General features: G+C 43.4%; 2 protein-coding genes across 2 annotated transcripts; one reads left to right on the top strand and one right to left on the bottom strand.

The window, feature by feature from the left end:
• Window positions 1-7,966: 7,966 nt before the first annotated feature.
• On the top strand, window positions 7,967-8,920 carry LOC143385706 (vomeronasal type-1 receptor 48-like). Its single transcript, XM_076841270.1, has one exon. It carries the CDS (start codon window positions 7,967-7,969, stop codon window positions 8,918-8,920), a length of 954 nt encoding a protein of 317 aa, XP_076697385.1.
• Window positions 8,921-21,213: 12,293 nt separating this feature from the next.
• LOC143385705 (vomeronasal type-1 receptor 90-like) lies at window positions 21,214-22,134 on the bottom strand. Its single transcript, XM_076841269.1, has one exon. It carries the CDS (start codon window positions 22,132-22,134, stop codon window positions 21,214-21,216), a length of 921 nt encoding a protein of 306 aa, XP_076697384.1.
• Between the last annotated feature and the right edge of the window lie 200 nt (window positions 22,135-22,334).

The following is a 22,334-nucleotide window of genomic DNA, read 5'->3' as shown; positions in this document are numbered from 1 at the left end:
ATCATCCCACTCCAGTCAGAATGGCAGCTGTTACAAAGAGAAACTACAATAAGTGTTGGCGAGGACGTGGGGAAAAAGGAAAACTCATACACTGCTGGTGGGACTGCAAATTGGTGCAGCCAATATGGAAAGCAGTATGGAGATTCCTTGGAAATCTGGGAATGGAACCACCATTTGACCCAGCTATCCCTCTCCTCGGTCTATACCCAAAGGACTTAAAAGCAGCACACTACAGGGACACATCCACATCAGTGTTTACAGCAACACAATTTACAATAGCTAAACTGTGGAGCCAACCCAAATGCCTTTCAGTGGATGAATGGATAAAAAAATGTGGCATATATACACAATGGAATATTACTCAGCAATAAAAGAGAATGAAATCATAGCAATTGCAGGTAAATGGATGGAGTTAGAGAATATAATGCCAAGTGAAGTTAGTCAATCCCCCAAAAACAAATGTCGAATGTTTTCTCTGATAGAAGGAGGCTGACTCATAGTGGGGTAGGGACGGGGAGCATGGAAGGAACAGAAGAACTCTAGATAGGGCAGAGGGGGCAGGGGGTTAGCAAGGATGGTGGAATGTGATGGGCATCATTATCCAAAGTACAATTTGGTGTGAATATACTTTGTATACAACCAGATATATGAAAAATTGTGCTCTATATGTGTACTAAGAATTGTAATGCATTCTGCTGTCATATATAAATTTAAAAAAATAATATTAATTTTTTTAATTGTAGTTGGACATAATACCTTTATTTTATTTATTTATTTTTATAAGGTGCTGAGGATTGAACCCAGGGCCTTGAACATGCTAGGCGAGTGCTCTACTGCTGAGCCACAACCCCAGCCCTCATTTCAGCTTTCTAAATATCCATAGGTTAGAATGCTTATGTATAATATACTTCAGATCACTTCACGTTCCAAATCTTTTTTTATATACATTTTTAGATGCTGGGGATTGAACCCAGGGCCTGGTCATGCTAAGCCCAGACTTTACCACCAACCTACATCCACGGTCCTAAAACTTTCATTTGAATTTCTTACCCTGACTATGGATACACAGTAACCTGTTTTGCAGTTCCCAGAAGCTTTCTTCTACAGTTTCCAATCTATCCAGTCCAGTAAATGTGATTTTTTTTCTGTACCAGGGATTGAACCCAGGGGCATGCAACCCCTGAGCCCTGTCCCCAGCCCTGTTTTATATTTTATTTAGAGACAGGGTCTTGCTGACACGCTAAGGACCTCGCTAAGTTGCTGAGTCTGGGTCTTTTTAGAGCATTATCATCTAATTCCAATACTGGAACATCAGAAGATATACTTAAAATTCTTGTGTTTATTTTAGGTTTGCGGGTCATTGGTGTCCATTTTTTTTTCCAGGTCTCATAGATCTTTATTTAATTTTGTATAAATTACATAAGAAACAGGACTGGGGTTGTGGCTCGATGGTAGAGCACTCACCTAGCATGTGCAAGGCCCTGGGTTTGATTCTCAGCACCCCATAAAAATAAATAAAGAAAATAAAGATGATATTGTGTCCAACTTTTAAAAAATTTTAAAAAAAATCACATAAGAAATGAACAAACATTTTGATTGTTCTTTCCAGAGGCAGAGTGAGCCTTTTTCCTGTCTCCATGGATGATGAGGATGATCACTCAGATTCCCAACAGAGTGGATTCCAGCGCAGACTCTGTTTTACCTGCAGGTAGGTGCCACCTGCCTGCTACTCCCTCAACCCAAGCCTCCAGATCTGCCTCTGGTTTTTTTGTTTTGTTTTGTTTCAAGAGGACTTTCATGTGGTGCAGTGTGAATCCTGGAATTTTCTGTATGGAAATCATGGAGTACATGAGCAGCAATGTCATCAAACCAGGTGGTCCACGTGAAAATGGATTGGGGGAAGAGCACGTCCATGAGATTTCACAGGGAGAGGATCTTCAGAGCCTCAGGAGGATCCAGGGACCTCTCACCCCCAGAATCCAGGCATCACAACATGTGCAAAGGGTATGGATTAATCTGAACTTTGAATCCAAGTAAGAGAACTTGGAGTTGTCTACAAGATTAGGATGCACTTTTTTTTTTTTTGTCAAGGGAACTCATAGGAAATTTTGAGCACCTCTCCCCAGATGGCTGTTATCCAGAATAGAATCAAATCAAGGGGACAAGCGAAATGTTCCACTGGGGACTCCATAGTTCTGTGCTCCCCAGTGGGATCTTGTCACCTTAGTAGAGACACTAAGATTGCAGGCTGCAGAGAGATGAGCTCACAGCACCCTTTCCTTAGACCCATGCAGGTTATGCTCAGGTGCACCAAGTGCCCTGCATCCATCCAGGTAGGTGCCTCTCCGTTCCACAGAGACAGTGAGTGAGTACCTGGGTCCTGTAGGAGGAGGTTGCAAGGGGCAAACTGGGTCTAGGAGTGAGGTTTTTGATAGCTTGTGACACCCAGCTCTCACCCCTATATTTAAGAAGACTGAGGTGCTCTGTGAAATGTGAGGAAGGAGATCTTCCTAGGTTGTGTCACCCTTTGTGACACAGAAAGTTAGGTGCTATTTTCAATAGGAAGTGCCAATTATCTCAGGCTTCTACTTAATTTTCTTCTAGCAACTACAGCAGTGCTCCTGTTATATATGCATTTCCTTGTTTGATATGCTATTTACTCCTAAACCAATAATCAGGGATGTAATAAGTCGCCTGTCTGCTTTATACTAAATATACTCAGGTTTCCTTCTCTCACCTTCCTGAACAAATAGAATATTACTGACCTGTGACTACTAGACTCTGAGCAATTAAAAACCATAATTTTATATGGCCCAGAAGGTAATGAGGGCAACCTCACATGGCCACAGGCATCTATCAAACATTCTCATGCAATCTTTGCTGTCCTACATTTAATCTCACAATTTAGAAGTGAATGGTGCCACTCCATAGTGGGTGCTCTGCCCATGAGCAAATTTCAAGTGACAGGACAGTGGTCCTGTGTCACCATCCCAGGAAAAGACCAGTGAATTTGATTGTGGTGTCCTTCTCCTTCACCAATGACAAGGTAACAGAATCATCCATAGCTAGGTAAGAAGAATATTTGTGTCCATTAATCTTCTTTCTTTTCATTAGTCATTTAAAAATTCTCTTTTCCCTTTCCCTAATAATGAAAGTGTCTGAAAGGCCTTTGATTATATATGCACCATTTTTTTTTATCCATGCATCCACTGAAGAGCATCTAAGTTGGCTCCACAGTTTAGCTATTGTGAATTGTGCTGCTATAAACATTGATGTGGCTGTGTCCCTGTAGTGTGCTGTTTTTAAGTCCTTTGGGTATAGTCTGAGAAGAGGAATAGCTGGGTCAAATGGTGGTTCCATCTCCAGTTTTCCAAGGAATCTCCATACTGCTTTCCAGATTGTCTGCACCAATTTGCAGTCCCACCAGCAGTGTATGAGTGTGCCTTTCTGCACATCCTAAACTCATTCTGTCCTGGTGTGTATTTTCAGGTCCTATTTCATGCACATGCACTTCCAGAAAAAAAGTGAACCTATCTTTTTTTCTTCTTCCGAAAGCAAACTGGACTTGCCTCATGTCATCAGGGGAACAGATCCTCCTGCAGGTAAGTTTGGGTTTCCCAGTGATGACAGCTTAGGGTCTCTGATGAATCTAATTTGCTGTTTCCTATTGTTGTTAGAAGGCTAATTTCTCTTTAATGATTCTGAATACAGACTTTAAAATATTCTTAGGGTCTATCTGTAAGTGTGAACCCTGAGCTGTACTTAAATCCTTCCAATTTACAGAAAAAATGGATTATTTTCATCCTTATTTTCTGGAAATAGCTGCTATTCATTCACCCAAATATTCTCCAGGATTTTCTCCTCCTTGGTCCTTATATATGTCACAGTGGCTCTGTACCTAGCAGGACACCTGGCTGTTGGTGGCTGTGCCCTCCCTGATGTGCAAGCTGTTTCTCCCTAGTGCTCTTCAGAGTTTCCCAGCTAGATCTCTGCCACAGAGAAGAACTTCCTGCCCCATTTTTCCTGAGATCCAAACTCACTTAAATCAGGATGAGTCGCCCTCCCAGATTTCACTTGTCCATCTTACTTTAGCCATGGGAACCGTGGTGAAGTTGAACTGTGTAGCAACAGTGAATCAAAGTGTGCTCCTTTGCTGCTGCTGGTATTATTATTTTGGTACCAGGGATGCAACCCAGGAGTGCTTGACCCCTGAACCACAACCCCAGCACTTTTCACATTTTATTTAGAGACAGGGTCTCCTTAATGTGCTTAGGGCCTCTTTAAGTTGCTGAGGCTGGCCTCAAACTTGTGATCCTTCTGTCTCAGCCTCCCAAACTGCTGGGATTACAGGTGTGCATCACTGCACCCGGGCCACATTACTTCCCCTGTGACTTATGTCCCTCTCTATGAAAGGTGCAGTCTTTCTGATGTAGTTTGCTTTGAACAGTGTGCTAACCGAATACCATCACATTGCTAAGAGCCACAGATTAGGAGGCCCCTTCATTACCCTGCAGGGAAGCAGAAAGTTTCACCCTGGTCCTGAGCCTCTGGGCTCTTCTGTGCTAGACAGGTGTGAGTGGCAGGTGCGATGGCTGGGAGAGGACATGCTGGACAATTTCTTTTATCTCATTTTTATAAATGTACTCATTCTAATGTCAATGAGCTGTTAACACAGATATAGCTACATACTTTTAAAAATCACTGACATATTGTATGATATATAAGTGAATCAGAATTCTGCATTGGATGTATGATTTTTTAATAAATTTTGTAGTTGTAGATGAACAAAATGCCTTTATTTTATGTGCTTATTTTTATGTGGTGCTGAGGATCGAACCCAGTGCCTTACACATTTGAGGCAAGTGCTTTGCCGCTGTGCTACAGCCCTAACCCTTGGGTGTATGATTTGCTGATACATTGTGATGTGATCTGAAATTAGATGGAGGATGGGCTCGGGAATCCCAGGGCCTCGGAGGCTGAGGCAGGAGGGTTGTGAATTCAGACAACCTCAGGAAATTAGCAAGGCCCTGGGCAACTTAGTGAGACCCTGTCTCAAAATAAAAACATGTGGGGGGGCTCAGGCTGTGTATCAGTGGTTGAGGACTCCTGGGTTCAATTCTTGGTAGGAAAAATAAACTCTTTGCACACAGCAGGATAGATTCAGAAATACGTAATTGCTCCTGGGTCTACGCTGTTTCTGTTGTTCAAAGTGTTTGCTCACATTCCTTCATGCTCTGGAGAAAGGAGACTCGTTTTTCATTCTACTACTATGCAGTTTTGCCTTCAGACAGATAAGACATTCTGATCATTTTAAAGCAACAATGAACTGAGGTCTTAATTTCTGAATATTTTTGCAAACCCCTGACTTCTTCTCATTCCTACTTTTTCTAAAACTTTCATGTTTGCACAACTACATATTTTGAAGTAAGACTGAAAATCATTCCTTGGGTGCTCTGACTTGCAGGTGATGTAAACATGTTACTCAAAGTTTTACAGTGCTGTGTGCTTGCCTTGCACATGTTTTAACATGAATTAAACACAACGAAAGCAAAGTCTCCATTTCACAGAAATGTCCTTCTCTATGAAGGAGAACACAATTTTAGTACAAAAATTTTAATTTTTATTTTAAAATGTTGTACAAAAACGATTATAGTTAAACATAGATGTTTAAGTTATTCTTTAAAGCTTCATTAGTATCTATGTTACCTACATGAAACAGTTGTTCTAAGAACAGATGTATGTAATTTTATGTATAAAGATATAAGGGAATAACATCTGTGCCTGTGATCATGTGTGCCTTGTGGAAAATCTTCCTAGTGTCATTTCTGGGCTTGTCATGGTAGCAACCTGAATATACTGAATAAGTGAAAGAATAAAATTGTATTTTTCCTGATCACCACATCTGGGGAAAAAAGAACTTTTTCCCTAATGGTATAGAGAATTTCCCTTTTAGACAAACACTGCATGTTTTTAATCATTTATGAAACCTAAAAAAATCATTGCACACACTCTCCAAGAAATGTTGTTCCAGCAGATCATTCAACAAATTCTCCAGCATAAATTTCAGTCTTTGATTTCAGGCATTTGATTCCAGGAAAATGTCACCTTGAACTTGTAATAGAGATAACATCTTGGAGACCTCATCTTTCAGGAATGGGCTGGACACCTGTCTTTAATTATAACCTTGGAACACCAACTCTGTTTTAAAACAGCACCAAGTCTGTTTTAAATGTAGTTCTGTTTACTACTCTGATTGTAAAGTCTTAAAAAGGAAAAAATAACTATGCTCTTGGTAATATTTCCAGAATGTTCTAACATAGGCTAGTTATTCTGGCTGGAGGATGAACAAAAATGTGACATATATAGCCACCTTAGAGGATTCCAAGGACAGACATAAAGTTTCAAGTCCTCAGAAAAGGATTGTGCAAATGTTCTACTATGTTGGTTTTTCTATTTTTTTTTAAATGGAAATTGAACACAGGAGCAATTATCCACTGAGCCACATCTCCACCCTATTTATATATTTTATTTAGACACAGGGTCTCACTGAGTTGCTCAGAGCCTGTGTAAATGACTAAGGCTGGCCTTGAACTCACATCCTCCTGCCTCAGCCTCCTGACCTGCTGGGATTACAGGCGTGCACCCCCACGTCCTGCGGTAATTCCTTTCTTCTCTTTCTTTTCAGGCAGGGACACAGATGATCTGTTATTAAAAGAACTGCATTGATTCTCCCAAGTCTTGTGCATGAAGTACTGTATGATAATAAGATTAGAAGCCAACATTTCTGGAGAGCTCATTATGTGCCACGAACACTTCCAAGGTTGGTAGGCACACTTTCCTTTTTCCCACATAGTCTCTGCAGGATTCACATAACAGCACTCTCTACGTGGACAGCTGAGATGACTGGACCTCAGCATTCCAGGGTGCTTAAGAAGTAGTTTCGGTAAATGGCAGTTCAGACTCGCAACTTCAACCAGTCCAACATCAGAGTTCCCACCCACATTTTCTTGTTTATATATTTGGTCTGGTGGGAAATAAGCTAGAGTTAACATGGGGCCGACATGAAGTAACTCCATGCAGGTCTAGTCTGTGGATTCTCTTGTTTGGGAGGGTCTCGCTCCCAGTTTCTTGCATTCAACCCCCCTGAAATTTGGCCCAACTTGTAGACCTCCTATTATGTACCTGACAGACAAGAGCAGGAAAAGGCAAATCAAGTAAGCTTCTGTCTTGCCCCAGACAACCTCAGACATGAGGTTGTATATGAAGGAAGTATATTCTAAAATAGATGGCACTTCTTTTGAGCGGTGATTTTTAAAAAAATCACCGCCTCTTCTTATTTTTCACTTTGAGACAGGGTCTCAGGAAGTTGCTTAGGTCCTTGCTAATTTGCTGACATCAGTATTGAACTTGCCATTGTCCCATTTCAGCCTCCCGAGGCACTGGGATTACATGAGTGCACCACGGCCCCTGGCTGACAATTCTTACTGTACAAGAAAACTGAAGTATCAATATGTATGACACTGTGGGGGTCCCAGTGAGATTGGAAGGTGTTGAGATAAGGCAGTGCGTGGAGATGCGTTCTCCAGGGTGTGAATAGAACATAGTTGTTGTTTTTTTTTTTAATTTTGTGCTGGGGGCTGCTTGGTGGGTAAGTCCACCAGCATCAAGTTACACCTGGTCCTTTTGACTCTGTATTTTGAAACAGGGTCTCACTAAGACGCCCAGACTGGCTTCACCCTTGTGATCCTCCTGCCTCAGCATCTTGGGTCACTGGGATTTCAGGTGGACACCACTGTGCCCGGCACCAGAACTGAGTTTTCATGTGGAATAAAAATACAGTTGGATGAATCTTCTTTTTTCTTCATGGAAGTGGTGCTCATTTGAGATTGACGAAGGAGGTCAGATTTGCAAAAAAAGATATTTTTTTGTGTTAATGTGGTCACAATATTGTTCTTTCCCTTGTAAGATGAACAAACCCAACAGACTGTACAGTAATATTCACATAAGAAACACCGTGTACACCGTGACTGGCGTTGGGGTCATGGCCAACGCCCTTCTTCTTCTCGTCCACATCTCCTTGCACATTACTGGGCACAGACCTAAGCCCACTGACCTGCCCATTGGTCTCCTGGCCCTGATCCACCTGGTAATTCTGCTCATCAATGGGTTCATAGCTTCGGACATTTTTATTCCTCAGGGGGGCAGGTGGGATGACCTGACGTGTAAATTGCTCATCTACCTGTACAGGTTGATGAGGGGCTTCTCCATCTGTGCCACCTGCCTGCTGAGTGTCCTCCAAGCCATCACCCTCAGCCCCAGGGGCTCCTGCTGGGCAAGGTTCAAACATAAATCCTCACGTCACAACCTGTGTTTTCTTCTCTTCCTGTGGATCATCTACTCATCCTTCAGTAGCCACCTCTTCATCTCCATTGCTGCTACCCCCAATTGGACCTCAGACAACTTTATGTATGTCACAGAATCCTGCTCCTTCATTCCCATGACCTTCTTCCTCCGGCACAGCTTGTCCACCCTGCTGACCTTCAGGGAGGTCTCCTTTATAGGAATCATGGCCCTCTCCAGTGGATACATGGTGGCTCTCCTGTGCAGGCACAAGAGGCAGTCCCGGCATCTCCACAGCACCAGCCCGTCTCCAGTGTCATCCCCAGAACTGAGGGCCACCCAGACGATCCTGCTGCTCATGAGTTGCTTCGTGGTCATGTCCATCTTGGACAGCGTTGTCTCCTATGCAAGAATCACACTGAAGGATGATCCAGTATTTTACTGTATCCAGATCCTCGTGACCCATAGCTATGCCTCGTTCAGCCCTTTGGTGTTTATTTGTACTGAAAAACGTATAATTGTTATTTTCCGATACATGTGGGAGAAGACAGTAAACGTTTCAGTAGCCAGTGGTGGATAAGTTCTGTTAAGGTGAGAAACTGTGCTGAATTTGGAGTGATTTATCATGACAGCGTGTGTAGAGTCTTTGGTTTAAATGCAAAGCAAAGTCTCGTTCCCTCTGTTGAACCATCCAGCTGGACATGTGTGGATGACAATTACATCAAAGAGAGCCAAACCATGTGCCTCTCTGAGATATTACAGGGATGTCATGTTTCTCACTGGATCCTTAATAGGGGCCTGTGAGTTGGATGTCACTTGTCATAACCTGGGTTATTCCAAACTCTTTTTAGATACAACAGTTCCAATGCTTCTCAAATATTGCATCATCTCCATTATCTGTATTTTTCCAAACTACATTTGTAAACATATTCTACCATGAAATATCACATGATCCAGCACACACACAATACATACTCTTAGGTGCACACACACACGTTCTACATGCAGGGAGTCAAACAGTCATCTCCACATCACTGCTCCTAAAACCATCCTTTAAATATTCAAACATAGAAACAAATCAACACCTACAATCAAAAGAATATGTAAACAATACACAATGGCCTCTGTAGACTCTGGAATATCATCAACTCTTAAAATGGAAGAATATTCTGGAACACGGGACCATATAGCCAAGTCCTCAAGTTACAAACATTGTATAAAAATACTTAAAGAAGGTGGGAGTTGGAGTGGGCAGAGTGACAGAGCATGAACACAAGGGTGTCCCAGAGACCAAGAGCGGAGGCAGTGGGGCGCTGTCCCTTGGTACATGAAGAACCTCTATTCAGTCAGGAAGTGAGTGCTGTCATGGGTGGTGGTGACTGTTGTGCAATAATGTGAATAGATTCCAGGTCACTTGACTGAATGCTGAAAAGTGATCAGATTGTTTATGTTATATATATTTTATCCTCATAGAAGTGTTCTTAATTATCAACTCAGTTGTGGAAAACATTCTTTCTGAAACTCTAAAGTAAGGGATAAGTGTCTAAATGTGCCACAGTGTCATTTGGTGAGCTTTGAAACATCAGAGCTAATTTGTACCAATGATATGAAGATTGGTTTTGAAGAGCTCACTTCTGATCTCAGCCTCTCCCAGGAGAGGTGTTCTCCATGCGGATGCTGTTAGGCACCACTCTGTGCTGCTCAGCGTTCCAAAGACTTTCAGCATCGCAATAACTGCTTTCCTGGGTGAAAGGTACACGCTGTCAAAACACCAGGTTTAGACAATAAGTCACACGGGGAGGTTTACCAATCATGATAGCAGTGCTGCAAAAATTATGCCCATGTCACATATCCAATTTAATTAGCAAAATCAGCCAAATATAAAATCCTCTCAAATCAAAGGTCTTTATAAAAAATGTAAGTAGAAAAGGAAGCAAAGAATATGAGACTAAAAATTTTAAAAATCAGAAAAGGAACATAGAAAAGAGGAGAAAAGGGGACCAAAGAATTACAGAACAGAACAAAGTGGCTGTTTAAGTTTTCATGAATAGCTGTTAAATCTGAATCAATGAGACCCCTCAATCAATTGATATTGGGCGGCTGAGATCACAATAACAGCAGCACAATCTTAAGACTGCACATCAAGGTGTAGCTGTAAACCAGGACAAAAGGACCCAAGAGACATGCAGAACATCCCACCAAGGGCAGAATACACTACTCTGATGTGCTCAGAGCAGTGCTCACAAGAGGACACACACCAGGTCACAAACAAGCCTCCTCGATCTTAAGGACACTGATATCCTATCAAGTATATCAACAAGCACCATAGAGTGAAGATGAAATTAAAGACTGTAAACTGTCCATCCCAACTACATGGAAATTAAACAACACCGTTTAACCAGTCACGCACGTAGAACTCACAAGTGGAATCAGAAATTTCCTTGGGGAAAACAACGAGGATCAAAGTACCACCTACTAGAACTTGGGGGTACATCAGGAGGATGTCGCAGAGATGTGAATCAACACGTTTCCATTCACAACCAGATTGAAAAAGAGAACCCTAGACACGCACAACCTCGGAACACTGAGCTTGGAAAGTGGAACAAAGCCACTATTGATGGAGGAGAGTGAACCAGTAACCCAAGACACACCCACCCCTCCAAAAAAGGAGCCCAGAGACACAGGGCTTCATGATGGAGGGCTACACATTGAACAATTAGCTCCAAACCATCTTGATCTCCTCCAAATTCAACACATTGACAGCATCATCCATGGTGAAGGCCTGGGGTTTACCCATGGGACACAGGTGGCTCAGTACATGCGGATCAATTATAGGGACACCCAACAGCATACAAATTCCAAAGAAGGAGAGACACTGTCTCATGAGTGACGTGTTCACATATGTATCAACACTAGAGATCCCACAGAATTCCTTTCAGGATTCTGACAGGCATTCAGCAGAACACAAAGGCCACATCCCAAGGATTCTGTTTTGTTTCTTTACAAGTGCCACAAAATAGGTGAAAAGAAAATTCAGAGGACAATTCCCACAATAAACCATTATAAAGAGCAAAATACCGAGGCATGAACTTGGCCAGGGAAAGAAAACACTTCTACCCAGAAAATTACAATGATGCAAGAAATTAAAGCAAACATGAATTAGAGGAACCATGCATCGTATTCATGATGCGAAGAATCAATATCAAAATGTCCTTATGCACAGATCAGATGCAATCCCTTATCCAAATCTCAGGAGGATATTTTACAGAAATAGGAAACCAGGTAGCTAAAATCCACATGCAATCATATGAGACCCTGAATAGGTAAATCGACCATGATAAACAACAAAGCTAATGGAACCACACTCAATTTTTAAACATATTATGAAGCTATAGTAATTAAAACAGTGTTTTAGGGTTGGGGATGGATCTTGGAGATGTAGCACTTGCTTAGTGTGCGTGCACAGGCCCCGGGGTTCATCACCAATACTTGAAAAACACACCTACGTACAAAAGAAATAAAAATGGAAGAAAGAAAGAAAAGACATTATGGTATAGTTACCTAATAGTAAACCTATAAACTAGTGGAACAGAACGGGGTGTCTTGATAAACGTCCTCATACAATGTCATGGAGACATCTTTGAAAGCACTGCCATATATAGCCAATGTAGTATGAATCGTCTTGTCAACAGATATTTGTATGCAAAAGAAAAATGATGGACCCTTGTCCTACGGCACACACAAGGATCAACACGAGATGGATTGAAGACATAGATGTGAGACCTGAATCTGTGAACCTGCCCTCCCCCCAAAAAAACAGTTGGAAATCTTTATGACATTGGAATAGAGAATGATTTCTAGGATATCACACCCAAAGTACAGGCAATAAAGTCAGCCATATGATGACATGAAAATCTTCTGTACAGAAAGGTGAACAATCAGCTGTGAACAGACAACACACAGGATGAAGACTTCATTTTCAGATCATATATCAGGAAAGAGGTTGATTTTCAATGTTTGGGGCTAGGGATGGAGCTCGGTTGGTAGAGTGTTAGCCTTGCAAGCACAAGGCCCTGGGTTCCGTCCCCAGCATCATAAAAAAATTAACCTTTATTAAAACCTCAGAACTTAGTAAAAAAAAAATAACCTCATTAAAAAACAGCACAAGATATGAATAGATATCCCACCCAAGCAAAAACACGTATGTGGCCAAGGAGCAATGAAGAGATGCTCAACATCCATCAATTCTCAAGGAAATGCCGATCAGAGCCACCACGAGGTGAGGTCCTGTCACAGCAGTCAGGAGGACGATGATGTGAAAGGAAAGGTCACCATGACTGTGGAAGGTGCCCTGTGCCTGGTTGGGTGCCTGTCGCTGCCCTCGAGAAATTCTGATAAACATCACCATTGTACTTGTGCTTTGTAAGCAAAGTCCAATAAAGAACGGGAACTGAGCAGAAGGGATGGATGGACACATATCTGCTGCCATTCTTTACCACCCAGGTCAAACATAGCGTCTCGGGTTCTCCTGGGCTTTTATCATGTGTTAGATGCTTCCTTTTGATCTGCAAGTCCAGGTTCCCATCATTTCTCATTCATCTGAATCCTGGACAACTTCTGTTTTTATTTATCTGGATCCTGGACATATTCTCTCTCTGTGTATGCCCTGTGGATGAATACATCCAGGTTTCCGTATCTGGAAAATGTTATTTTCAACTCTATTCTTGAAAAAAGATTCAGTTTTCATGTATACCATTTGGAGGAAAAGAGTTGTTTATTTGTTTTTGTTTATACTTTTAAGATACGGAGGGGATATGGGGGTAGAAAGATAGTAGAATGAAACCGACATTATTACTGTATGTGTATATGAGATTGCACAGCCAATACGATTCTGCAACATGTACACTCAGAAAAAATGTATCCCACCTATGTAGGATATACCAAAGTGCATAAATGCATCCTACTGTCATGTGCAACTAATTAAAACAAATTAAAAAAAAAGATATAATCTCGTTGTCTTCTGGGTCCCAGGGTCTTGGGAAGCAATGTGCTTTCCACTATGCTCCAGGGTCCCCTGATGTGCTGATATTGGAGGGCGTGCTCTGCTTTTCAGACAACCTCCTGCTTTCAGGCAGTTTAAATGCAAAGTGCCATTGTCATTTGTGTATATTTTGACCATATCATAATTCAAATAGAAATACTATGGATATAAATTACTCTGTACTCTGTATGATTTTTCCAAGTTTCAAAGACCTTAGAAGGAAGTTGGGTTCTATATCAAAACCTCAGCTTACACAGGGTGACCCTGCATTACTGCATAATATCAGCTAGGATTTTTCTCACGAAGCATTTCTTTTCCATAACTAATTTCACAAATTACAAGCCAATAGAGTCAGTCCTGATCCTGTACTCAACCACTTAGGCGCATGACAGTGAGGTTGCAAGGATATTTAAAGAGAAAAGGTGGTGGTTGTTTCCTATTTCTGTTGACAAAATATCCAGGAATACAAGTTCCTAAAACTTGGGAAAATAATATTTATGCCCATTAATCTTAGATTTTGGGATGTCGGGATTTTTGCTGGGGTTACGGGTGTGCACCACTATGCCTGTCTCCATTTCTTTACTTTAAAAAAAAATTGTCTCTTCTCCCAGAACTGCTGAAGACTTATTTTAAAATATTGGTAATGTCAATATTCTGAAACAGAGACTATATTTATGACTTTTTAAGTTTACAAGGAATTTTGTATAATTCTTAATCTGATCTCAGCAAGAGGATTTGCATTCATTTTGACAATATTTTGATATAGGATTCCTTCCAGTTTTTTTGGTTAATATTCTTTCATCAAGCTTGTAAAAAACTTAGTCCATTATTTCTTCTACCTCTTTCTCCCCTTTTTGTCCTTTTAGTTTTGGATCTGTAATTATGCAAAGGTTTGAATGTTTATAGCTTATGCACACTTCTTATTAATTAATTATTTTTGGGGAGTAGCAGGGATTGAACTCAGGAACACTCAACCCCTGAGCCCCATCCCCAGCCCTATTTTGTGTTTTATTTAGACACAGGGTCTCACTGAGTTGCTTAGGGCCTCACTCTTGCTGAGGCCGGCTTTGAACTCATGATCCTCCTGCCTCAGCCTCCTGAACTCCTGAGATACATGCATATGCCACCGTGCCTGGCTCATTTTATTTTATTTGTTCTTTTAAATTATACATGATGATAGCATCTACTTTGACATATTTATACAACCATTAAGTAGGTTTTATTCTAATTAGGTTCCAGCCCTGTATTTGTGCATGATGTGGAGATTTACTGTGGTGTATTCGTATATGTGCAGAGCAAAGTCAGGTCAGGTTCATGTGACTGTCTTTCTTTTTTCTGACCCTCCTCCCTAAATTGTAGAAGACCTCAGAAGAGGGCAAGACCTCCCACGTTCTTGGATAAGCAGAATTCACATTGTTAAAACATCATACTACTGAAAGCGCTCTACAGATCCAGTGCAAGGATCCTTAATTCCTATTAACGTCCCCACGATGTTCTTCGTATAAATGTCCCACTCAATCTTACTTCCACAGACTCTAAGAGGGGATGAGGGATTGACAGCACACATCCTATGGGTTCAGCACCTAAGGGACCTTTCAAGGCAGCTGTCCCCTACCAACATCTGGCCGAATTCTCCCAACACCAAGAAGCATAGATCAAGAGCCCCATTTTACAAATGAAGAAACTGAGGCTGAGACACGGAAAAAGTCAAAACCCTGAAGGAGACACTCCTAAGAGAAACTCTCAGGTCCCACAGATTTCCTTTGGGCCTGAGGTTTGTGGAAAATCCCAAGAAGATTTATAGGCATTTTCCCTATGACACTCTTAAAGGCATCTTGCAAAATGAAGGCTTTATAGAAGCAAGGGATTTATTATGTATATGTACATTACATGCCACAAATGTATACTTTAAATGTATATTTTAAAATATATTTTTTTTAAAAGTGGGACCTTGCAAGACTGTAATCCCAGCATCTCAGGAAGCTGAGGCAGGAGAATTACAAGTTCAAACCCAGTCTCACCAACTTAGGAAGACCCTGTTGCAAAAATTCAGAAAAATGGCCATATATGTGGGTCAGTTCTTAAGCATTTGTGGGTACAATCCCCAATGCCCCCCGCCCCCCAAAAACAAATAAAGAAAAAAAGGTGTCATCCACTATTATGATTTTGGATGCAATTTTATTTTATTTTTGCTTCTCAGATAGCAAGCAATACATGGGCTCACACATTTGAATTGAAACTTTTTTTTTCTAGAAACCAGAGCACATTACTTGACCTTTATGTAGTACTAGTTCAGTAGAACACTAATGGGACTCATCGGGTGGGGATGCTTCTGATTGAATTCTATTTCATGGCTTATGAAAATCAGAGCCCAAAAAAGAGAAGAAAATGCCCCCAGCATTGGCAGGGATTCCAGAAGACTCCCAGTGATGACAGTTGTAGGGAGAGGTCAAGGCTAAATTCAGACCCTCATCTCACTGGGGGATCTCATTGTGTATTTTGCTTTCCAAGAAGATGGACCCAAAACACTCTGGGCAGAGTGTAATAATCCTCCCTTTCCTGGCGGGAAAATTTATTCCATGCATCAAATTCACTGAGTCACACTAAAACTAGTTGCTGCTCTTAAGAGGAATCCTGAAGGTTTTCCAGGAACCAGGCTGATGAGCCCAGAGCCCAAGGCTTTGGCTTCAGGGAGAGTTGACGCGCAGCTCTGGCGCCACCTGGTGTCCAATGCGCAGCTCCGCACGTCCAACAGAGGGAAATGACACTAAGCCCAGGGAGCACCAGGTGGGATAGGTTGACAGAAGTCCTTGGAAGTTTGGGGTCTCATGGGGACGCAACTGCAGAAGGCGGCGAGGGCCAGCTCCTGAAGGAGGCCTTTATCTCAAGTAGGAGGGTCTCGGGACAGCTGAGTGACACGACGAGAGGAGACAGTGTGACAACTCAGCAGTGGAAACGTCCCCATGGAGGGTGTCAGGACATCAGGGGCCAAGTAGCCCGCGCTTGCTTGGCGCATGCGCAGCTCTGGTGACACCTAGTGTCCGACGCCTGCTCAGCGCCTGGACTCTCCGGCCAGACCAGGAACAGCAGGGGACTCCCAGGGGACACGGGGATTCCTGGCCAGGGGTCTTCACCTGTGTCCTCACTGTCCAGGGCGGAGCCTGCGACACGGAGTGTTGACTGTTTTCTAGAGGACAAAACTGTCCACCTGTCCGTCTCCACGACATTGCTGTCACCCTTGCCCCCTCCCCTCCTCATCCGCCACGTCAAACCGTCCCTTAGAGACCCCGGGGCTGTGCTGGCCTCTGCCCAGCACGAGAGGTGGCATTGCCCGTGTCCTGCTCACAGCTACAGCGAGTCCCCCAAGGTCGCCCTGGCAGGGTCGAGTCGGCTCCCGTCCGCCCTTCTCCCCCTGTCCAGGGCCAGGACGCCCTGCCCGGGTCAGTGCAGGGGACCGTGGGGACCGCGCAACCCACCACCCACCACCCTCTGGGCCTCCAGGTCACGCCGTCTACACCACAGGCACCAGGAGGGGTCTCCGCGACACGCCGCGACCATGGTCGCACCCAGAAACCAAGTCTCCAAGGCGACATCTCAGGACCCTCACAGAGACCCCTGGATCCCAACCCACCTGGACACACGGAGAGTCCCCCGCGTCCCTGAGGAGGGACGAAGAGGCTGCGCAGCGGGTCCTCAGCCTCCCTCCGCGGCCTCCCGTGTGAGGGGGGAACTGTGGCCGGTGGAGGGGACTCTGGGGTCACATCTTGGGCCGCGGGAGCCCCAGGGCCCGCTCCCCGCTGGGTCCACGGCGACCTCTGAGGATTTCCAGTCACACGCGCCTCTCGGGTTCCTTAGCCTCGTGCGCTTGCGCCCGTCTCGCCCTCAGCTTCCCAGGAGGCTCCTTGTTCCCGCGCTGCGCTCCCCTGGGGAGCCCGGGGCAGGTCACGCCTCCCACGTGATTCCGCTGACCCCGCCCCACGCTGCTCTTAGGGGTGGGGCTCCACTCAGCCCCGCTCCGCTCCGCCCCCAGTTCGGCCCACTAGCCCGGCTCCACTCAGACCCACTAGGCTCCACCCCCAGCTCCACCCATTCGCTGGGCTCCCCTCGCTCTGCTCCGCCCCACCTGCTACCTTAGGCCCCGCCCCTACCCGCCTGCTGGGATGGGGCTCCACTCACTCTGCTGGGTTCCGCCCCAAGCTCTGCTCATTGGCTGAACCCCGCCCCGCCCACTGCTCCTAAGGGTTGGTCTCCCAGGACCGCTCCGCCCAGCACTTTGGCTCCGCCCAGCTCCTTTTGCTAAACCTGACAGGCGGACAATAATGCTTCCCAATGACTTCTCAGTGACACTTCCCCCCCAGAAGGAACTTGGAGAGGAGTCCCCTGCTCAAGGTCACCAGGTAGAGAGGGGAGATGAGGCTGGTGGGAGCCTGCCTGTCTTCTGCTGCCAGTTTGCATCCCCAAAGCAGCAGTGAAGCCTGCCACTGTGGTCCCTCAGTGCTTCCTGGGTGCACGAGAGGTTTCACACAGGAGGCACCAGGATCTAGACTCCTTATGGCATAAAAGGACTCAGGTATGATCCCTGCTCTGTGATAGAAAATTTGGACAGAAGCTAGGATGCTGGTCCTGACCGATAACCTTGGTGGCAGGGGAGGTTAATGCAGGAGGATCCCAAGTTCAAAGCCAGAGCTCAGCACTGTAGGGAGGTAATGTTGCAGGTAAATGGATGGCGTTGGAGAAGATAATGCTAAGTGTAGTCAGCCAATACCAAAAATACAAGCCGATTTTTTTTCTGATATAAAGTAACTGACTCATAGTGGGATAGGGAGGGGGAGCATGGGAGGAATAGATGAACTCTAGATAGGGCAGAGGGGTGGGAGGGGAAGGGAGGGGGCAGGGGGTTAACAAGGATGGTGGAATGTGATGGACATCATTATCCAAAGTACATGTATGAAGACACGAATTGGTGTCTTTATATACAGTTAGGGAAAAATGTGCTCTATATGTGTATAAGAATTGTAATGCATTTCACTGTCATATATTTAAAAAATAAAAATATTTTTAGTTGTCTATGGACCTTTTCAAAATTTATTTATATTCACTGCTGAGATTGAACCCATTGCCTCACACGTGCTAGGCAAGTGCTCTACCACTGAGCCACAAACCCTGCCCCATAATTTTCTTTTTTATTTTGATTGAGTAATATTCCATGGTGAATATATAACCACATTTTCTTTATCCATTCATCTGTTGGAGGGCAGTTTGGTTGGTTCCATAGCTTAGATGTTGCGAATTGAGCTGCTGTAAACATGGATGTGGCTGCCTTACTGTATTACAGTGGATTTTTTTTTAAAAAAATATTTTTTAATTGTAGTTGGATTTTTTTTTTGTCTTGTTTATGTGGTGCTGAGGATCGAGCCCATTGCTCACATATACTATTCGAGAGCTCTACCACTGAGCCACAACCCCAGCTCCCTATACTATGTGGATTTTAAGTCCTTTGGGTATATACTGAGGCGTGGGATAACTGATTCAAATGATGGTTCCATTCCACGTTTTCTGAAGAATCTCCATATAGCTCTCTGTAGGGTTGCAAAAATTTAAAAAACCCACCAGCAATGTAAGTGTGAATTTTTTTCCCTTGCATCCTTGCTAACATTGATAATTGCCATTCTGACTGGATTGAGGTGGAATCTCCGTGTAGTTTTAATGTGCATTTCTCTAATTGCTAGAGATGTTGATCCTCTTTCCATATTTGCTGACCATTTGTATTTCTTCTCCTGTGAAGTGCCTGTTCAGTTACCTTGCCCATTTGTTTGGTGTCAAATAGATGAGTTCTTTGCATATCCTGGAGATGAATGTGTCTATTTGAAGGGCAGATGGCAAAGACATTCTCCCATCTTGTTGGCTCTCTCTTTACATTCTTTTTTTAAAAAAAAATATTTATTTTTTAGATGTACAAAACACCTTTATTTTGTTTATTTCTTTTTATGTGGTGCTGAGGATCGAACCCAGGGCTTCACATGTGCTAGACGAGTGCTCTACCCCTGAGCCACAACCCAGCCCAACATTCTTGATTGTTTCCTTTGCTTTGAAGAAGCTTTTTAGTTTGATTGCATCTCATTTACTGATTTTTGCTTTTCCTTTTGCTCTTTAGGGATCTAATGGAGTGTGTTCCTATACCAACATGATACTGAGTTGGGCCTATATTTCCTTCCAGTGGACACAGCTTTTCTGGTCTAATACCTAGGTCCTTGGTCATTTTGAGTTGAGTTTTATGCAGGGTGAGGAGGCATAGAGGTTAAATTTTATTGTACTACATATGGATGGCCAGTATCCCCAGCATCATATATATATATATATATATATTTTTTTTTTTGAAGAGTTGATCCTGAGAAGTGGGCACTAAAGGACGTATAGAAGACCCACAGGAAAAGAAGAGATCACAGGCTGTCCTGTGGGGATTTAGGCTTGAACTTTGCCAAGCAGGAGCTTGGGAAAAATAATGTGTGTCCCAATCCTATGGACCATGTCACGTTCTGTCACTTTGATCCAAAGTTCAAATTAGCCCATCCCTAACCTCACACGTTGTGATGCCTGAGATTCTGAGCTGTTGGAAATTCTAGGTGTGCACCACCACCCTGGGCTACTTGCACTTTTCTTTGTAATTTCAGAGAAAGTTTTCCTCACCCTTGATTATAAGGTAATTGAAATATTTTTCTTATTATTTAAGTACACAAAAGATGATATTTATCATTTATCTGTGATTAAGAGTACTGGCCAGTGGCCTAAAGCAAATTCAAATGTGGGTGCATGGATTCTCTCTACCATCTCCCCAGTTTTTCTCATTCCTAAAATATCACTGGATTCATTAAATAAAAATTCCCTAGGGCACACCCTTCCTCAGGTGCAGGAAAATGCCATACTAATACATTCTGTCTTTATAAATTATACGACCCAAACTTCTATCTTTTACAGGTAGATTTTATACAATGTTGATTCTTTTGTGAGTGACAGTCACTTGACCGAATGATTTCAAGATTCATCTGTGGTTTCTTATATATCAGCATCACCTTCGTATTTAATGCTATGTTTAGTATTTAATGCAATATTCAGTCTTTGCATATTATACTACTGAAGATTCCACCCCCTGTGTGTAGATGTATACAGTTTTGATTCTGATACCTATGCAAGAGGGTCACCATGTACCCTCTTGACATAATAAATTCAAGACTCATCTGTGGCTTCCTCTGCATCAGAATCTTTCTCCTATTTAATGCTGAGTGGAACTCCATGATATATCTAGACCATATCTTCATACATTCATATGCTTGGGCATATGAGACTGTCTCTATCACTGACTATTATATATATGGTATCCTGAGCAATGGTGTTTAAATAATAGTTGTTGTCCCTATATCCAGTTTTTTTTGTTATATTCATAGAAGTTCAATTGATAGATGAGATGGAAGTTTATGATAAGGGATGTTTACAATCTATTAGGCATAAAGGAGATTTCTGAGACTCTTGATTTATTAAAACCACTGCAATCTCTCACATACCTATAAATGTATGCACTCATTCAGAAAAAGAAAGTGATATTACTTCCTAGGGTTCGTTTCACACATCAATCAGAAATATAAAGGTATTAGCTTTGTTGGAGCCATATGGACAATAACCTGTCCTGTTTTTCTCATTGTCAAGCTCAGTGTAATCATTTTTAAAAACCACTTAATGCATTCATCCAACACGGAGAGCAAACTCACTATGCCATGATGCGTTGATGCACAGCGATGTGGTGGCTCAGGTCGAGGACTGACCCATCATGCAATGATTCAACGTTGACTGCCCCTCCCCAAAAAACATTTCAAAAAGGTAACGCTGTGTCTTGCCGTGCAGATGAAAACCAAAGGACTGATGGTGGCATAGCCATTGGACACTATGATCTGGACAGAACGGCACACAGGGTCATTGTTCCACATGGTTCTTGAGGAGGAGACGATGCAGTCCAAACAGTACGTGAGCACAAAAATTCCCAGGAGCAGCAGGATGGCCCTGGTGGCCCTCTGTTCTGGGGAGGCTTTTGGAGACAGGCTGGTGCCGTGAAGGTGCTGGCACTGCCTCTTATGCCTATGCAAGAGGGTCACCATGTACCCACTGGACAGGGCCATGAGCCCTATGAGGAAGACATCCCGTAAGGCACCCAGGACGGTGAACAAATGCCTGAGGAAGTAGCTCATGGGTAAGATAGTGCAGGAGTCACTGAGGAATATAAGGCCCTGTGAGGTCCCAGTGGAGTTGTCAACAGCAGAGATGGAGAAGTGGGCGCTGAAGGACATATAGAAGACCCACAGGAAGAGAAGGGACCTCATGCTGTCCTGTGGGGACTTAGGCTTGAACTTTGCCAAGCAGGAGCTCCTGGGGCTGAGGGTGATGGCCTGCAGGACGCTCAGCAGGCAGGTGGCAGAAATGGACAGGCCCCTCATCAACCTGTACAAGAAGGCAATTGACTTACATGTGACATTACCCCAAAGCCCCGCCTGAGATGTAAAAGTGTCTGCAGCAAAGATCCCCATGTTGAGCAGCATCAGGAGGTGGGTCAGGGCCAAGAGACCAATGATCCAGTCGGTGTCCTTGAACCTCTTGTCACACAGGAACTTGATGACATGGAACAGAAAGAGGAGGGTGTTGGCCAGGATCCCAATTCCCACTTCAGAATAAAAGGTGCTCCTTAGGTTAATAACGCCATGCACCATGTGGTTTTTTTCTCATCTTTTGGGCTAAGATTTATGTAGTTCATGTCTTAGGAGAAAAGTAAGAAAATTCATCATCACAAATATTAAATTTCACCCATCATCTCAGCCAACACTGTTGCCAGGAGGGAAATTTGTTGGCCTATCCCAATGTCCCCTGTCCTCTCTAACTGAAGTTTTGCTGACACACCCTGGAAACCATT

Source organism: Callospermophilus lateralis, chromosome 20 (genome assembly GCF_048772815.1).
Source record: "Callospermophilus lateralis isolate mCalLat2 chromosome 20, mCalLat2.hap1, whole genome shotgun sequence".
In the NCBI taxonomy this organism is placed as follows: domain Eukaryota; kingdom Metazoa; phylum Chordata; class Mammalia; order Rodentia; family Sciuridae; genus Callospermophilus; species Callospermophilus lateralis.
This window is presented reverse-complemented; position numbering and strand designations above follow the sequence as displayed.